General features: G+C 30.8%; 1 protein-coding gene across 1 annotated transcript; it reads right to left on the reverse strand.

Moving 5' to 3' along the window:
* Positions 1-2,922: 2,922 nt before the first annotated feature.
* LOC149575079 ((R,S)-reticuline 7-O-methyltransferase-like) lies at positions 2,923-4,348 on the reverse strand. Its single transcript, XM_089812162.1, has 3 exons — positions 3,540-4,348; positions 3,388-3,452; positions 2,923-3,289 (listed from the first exon to the last, which is right to left on the reverse strand). Exons 1-3 carry the CDS (start codon positions 4,255-4,257, stop codon positions 3,008-3,010), a joined length of 1,065 nt encoding a protein of 354 aa, XP_089668288.1. The 5' UTR covers positions 4,258-4,348; the 3' UTR covers positions 2,923-3,007.
* Positions 4,349-4,703: the final 355 nt, after the last annotated feature.

A 4,703-nucleotide genomic window follows, 5' to 3' on the forward strand; every position in this document is an offset into this window, starting at 1 on the left:
CCATTCACTTTAAAAAAATATTGTATGGAAATAAATAGTTTTGGGTTTGTAAATATTAATTTTATCACCAGTCACTCTATTATTTGATTATATTAAAATTTAAATACTTTAATTTGTGAAACATGACAATTAACTAATGCATATATTAAAATATAGTATTTGTGAAAAAGGGTATAATATAAATGAAAAGGTAAAAATATAATATAAATAATTATATCTTTCTTAAAATACTTTGTTATTAGACTAAACTCTAGTATGATTATCTAGGGCCAAAATCTCTACATCTTAATACTATTTATTTTATAAATGTTTAGTTATCTATAGTTAAAAATAATATTAATGTATTAATATAGAGATATACTAAAATACAATTAAGTAGTTATAATAGTATCGTTGCATTTATGTGAAACCTAGATTTTTTATATTAAAGTTTTATCTGAAATATATATCAAATATTAATCAATTAGTAATAAAATTATATTTAATATTATCAAAATTTTAAATTATTATTCTAATTAACTAAAACTATTATAATCTACGGCAAATAGAAGCAACTACATGGCACTTGTTATTAATTTTCACTTCATTTGTTGCGGGAGATGATGAGTGTGAAGAGGTTTCCTCCTAAATATGTGGGGACAGAGGTGAATAAATGGAGTAATGCTTGGTAACTATGGTCCTCTATTTTATTATGCTGTAATAAAATGTATAAAACATTTCTAAGTGTATTGATATTTTTTTTCAAAATGTTACAAACATATATCAAATTACTCTCATTTAAATTTTTTTGAAACAACAATCAATTTTTTACATAAGTGACAAATGTTTAAACTGTTGAAACAACTGTCTTTTTTTAACATAAGTGACAAATGTTTAAATTGAAGATAATTGTTGTTACTGTAGAAAGCCTCTTAACTTAAAAATGTTTTTAATGTTGGTTTTTTTTAATGAATCTAAACTAAGAAATTTAAGAATCAGTAAAATCTGACTTTCTCAAATAACTTATTTAGATTATGCATCTTATTAATTCTTTATTCATATATAATATTTTACAATACCATCTTGTTGAGAAAGTTTCCCAAGTCAGTCAGAACTTAAAGAGTTCTACAACAGCCTGAACAAAGGGCAATTTAATAATATTATAACCTTTAAATCCAGCAGCTTGAGATAGAATCTTATACTCATGTTCAGATCTTTCCTTCCCACCATGAGTGTGAGCCATATTAAACTACGAATAAGCTATAAACTTGAAATAAGCAACAAACAAAATTGCTGGAGTTTTCTGGTGGAGATGCTCTTTAATATTCTGTATGGCACTTCCCATGACAAGCACTTCAGTGGTTGCTAGTAGATTTCAACCAGCTAGCAAGAACATTGAGATAATATCAAACACTTAGTCAAAAGAAAAATACAATTAACTAGAATGTATTAAGAGTTGACAATAGAAATGAAGACACAGTGTGTTAAGATATGAATGATGAAGAGTGTTTGACTCAGACACACACTTTAAGTGTATACATGATATATTTATACACAGCGTGGAGATAGCCTATAGAAATAATATATCTCTTTATTCGTTGCAATAGCAAATTTCAATCATTTTGAGCTCTTATTACAAATTGTATTGGTATAATATATTTGTTAATCTACCAACACTAAATATAAGTTGTTTATTTGATTTATTTTATACCTTTCTTGGATAATATCTCAATCAACAAAAAATTGAGGAAGGCCAAATTTGTTTTCTCAAATTATTTGTAACTGTTATGAATTAAAACTACATTTATACACAGTTAAAAAATATGATTTGAGCTAGGCACTAAGAATATAGTTGTGATTTGTACATGACGAACCTAGCATCTAAAAAATGTTATGCGAATATGAACTCTATACTGCAAAGTTAATTTTTTTGCACTGGTGGAATGGAATAATCATGTCCATTTCATATTCAAAAGCCTTAAATGCAAACAAAAATCAAATCTAAATTATCTAAAAGAAGGATACTTTCTAATTTGATGATGGCCATAGAAAATATGTGACCTTCTTTCCTTTCTATCTTATATAAAATATGTAATGAATGAAAATGCTATTGATAGGGAAAAGGTAAAAATATAATATAAATAATTATATCTTTCTTAAAATACTTTTTTATTAGACTAAAATCTACTACAATTATTTGATGATTATCTAGGGCCAAAATCTCTAATCTTAATACTATTCATTTTATAAATGTTTAGTTATCTATAGTGAAAAATAATATTAATGTATTAATATACAGATATACTAAAATACAATTAAGTAGTTATAATAGTATCGTTGCATTTATGTGAAACTTACATTTTTTATATTAAAGTTTTATCTAAAATATATATCAAATATTAATCAATTAGTAATAAAATTATATTTAATATTTTTAATTTTTTAAATTATTATTCTAATTAACTAAAACTATTATAATCTACGGCAAATAGAAGCCACTACGTGGCACTTGTTATTAATTTTCACTTCATTTGTTGCAGGAGATGATGAGTGTGAAGAAGTTTCCTCTTGAATATGTGGGGACAGAGGTGAATAAATGGAGTAACGCTTGGTAACTATGGTGCTCCATTTTATTATGCTGTAATGAAATGTATAAAACATTTCTAAGTGTATCGATTTATTTTTCAAAACGTTACAAACATTTCTCAAATTACACTCATTTTAAAATTTTGAAACAACAATCCATTTTTTACATAAGTGACAAATGTTTAAATTGTTGAAACAACTGTCATTTTTTACATAAGTGACAAATGTTTAAATTGAAGACAATTGTAGACACTGTAGAAAGCCTCTCAACTTAAAAATGTTTTTAATGTTGATTCTTTTTTATGAATCTAAACTAAGAAATTTAAGAATCAATAAAATCCGACTTTCTCAATGAACTTATTTAGATTGTGCATCTTACTAATTCTTTATTCATATATAATATTTTACAATACCATCTTGTTGAGAAAGTTTCCCAAGTCAGTCAGAACTTAAAGAGTTCTACAACAGCCTGAACAAAGGGCAATTTAATAATATTATAACGTTTAAATCCAGCAGCTTGAGATAAAATCTTATACTCATGTTCAGATCTTTCCTTCCCACCATGAGTGTGAGCCATCATGAACAGATCAAAAGCCAACCCCAAACATCCATTCTCTTCCACAACTGCATCCACAATTATCACCTTCCCCTTCTCCGGAATCGCCTGGTAACAATTCTTCAACAATCTCACAAACTCCTCATCACTCCAATCATGTAAAACCCACTGCATTTCACCATAAACCATAAACCAAAGAAACCATAATTAATCAATTAAATTCATTATATTAGCTATAGATAATCTTTTCACACACATTATTTTACCTTGAGAAGAATCACATCAGCAGAAGGCACACTCTCAAACATGTCACCAGCAACATGTTCAACCCCTGCAACAATTTCATGATTGATCACTTATATGGAAACTAAAATGTCTGTAGATTGTTGAAAATTTAAAAAGTTTGGATTTTTCATACCAGGAATGTCTTTCGGAGCGGAAGCAATGACATGCGGCAAATCGAAATTAATGGCACGAATGTGAGGAAATTTGTGAACAATCATGGAAGCCGCCGATCCAACGCCTCCCCCGACGTCCACCAGAGATTTGACGCCCTCAAATCCGTCATAATTTGCAAAGAAGACGTTCATTATCAGTGGGGAGTTGCTGGCCATGGCGTCGTTGATGATGGCACTGAAATCAGGGTTTGAATTGGCAAAATCCCAAATATGAGATCCGTGAGCCCTCTCGAACGGAGATCCGCCATGGACAGTGCAGTCGTACAAATGATGCCACGCTTCCAGGAAATCGCGGTTCGTCTCCATCATCAGAAGCGCCGCAGAAGATTTCGATTTTGATTTTCCGTAATTTCCCCCTTTCTCTTCCACCAATAATTTTGAGATTCCCGTCGATCCGTATTTGTATGCATTTTCCACATCTTGTCCGCTCTTGGAGAGGATTGGAGTTTGGTAGAAGACTCCATGAGAGGAGAGGAATCTGAGAATTCTGGCGAGGTAGTCGGCGTTAATGGGAGATTTTCCGGTGGAGGAAGAAATGAGGGAGGCAATTTGGGGAACGGAGAGAGGCTCGTCGGAATTGGAAAGAATGGCCGGAATGTTCAGCAAGACGGCAGCTTTCAGAGCCATCGGCTGTGCGAATGAAAATATGATGTCGTAAAGCTTCAGCTCGGCTTCCATGGCTGCCGCTGGGCTCCTTTCTTTTCTTTTCCCTTCTTTTCTTGTGCTCAAATAAAATATTGAGAGAGCAAATTGTGGTTCCCTGAGGAGGGAAGCAGCAGTTTAAATAATGCAAATTGTTGTGTAAATTATAATACTTTTTAAACATGTACGTTGAAAACGTGTTCCTTGGATTACTTCACTCATGAAGAGAGAAACGCGGTGAAAAACGTTTTATTATGAAAATGGGCGTAACAGCTAAGTGGGCTCTTTATGTCTCTTGCAGGGTTACTAACATATTTTTTTATTATTATTAGTTGTTTTTGGCAAGTTTTCGAAAACAAATTTATATGTTCCAAAGATTCCTTTTATATGGGAAAGATGGGCGTCAAATCAACTTCAAACAACACGAGAGACAATTAACAAATATGCAAAGACTGGTTTGTTTGCTGCCAGAGAAAAGAGAC

Source organism: Cupressus sempervirens, chromosome 2, assembly GCF_028749045.1.
Source record: "Cupressus sempervirens isolate cs-2001-9-10 chromosome 2, ASM2874904v1, whole genome shotgun sequence".
Classification (NCBI taxonomy): Eukaryota; Viridiplantae; Streptophyta; class Pinopsida; order Cupressales; family Cupressaceae; genus Cupressus; species Cupressus sempervirens.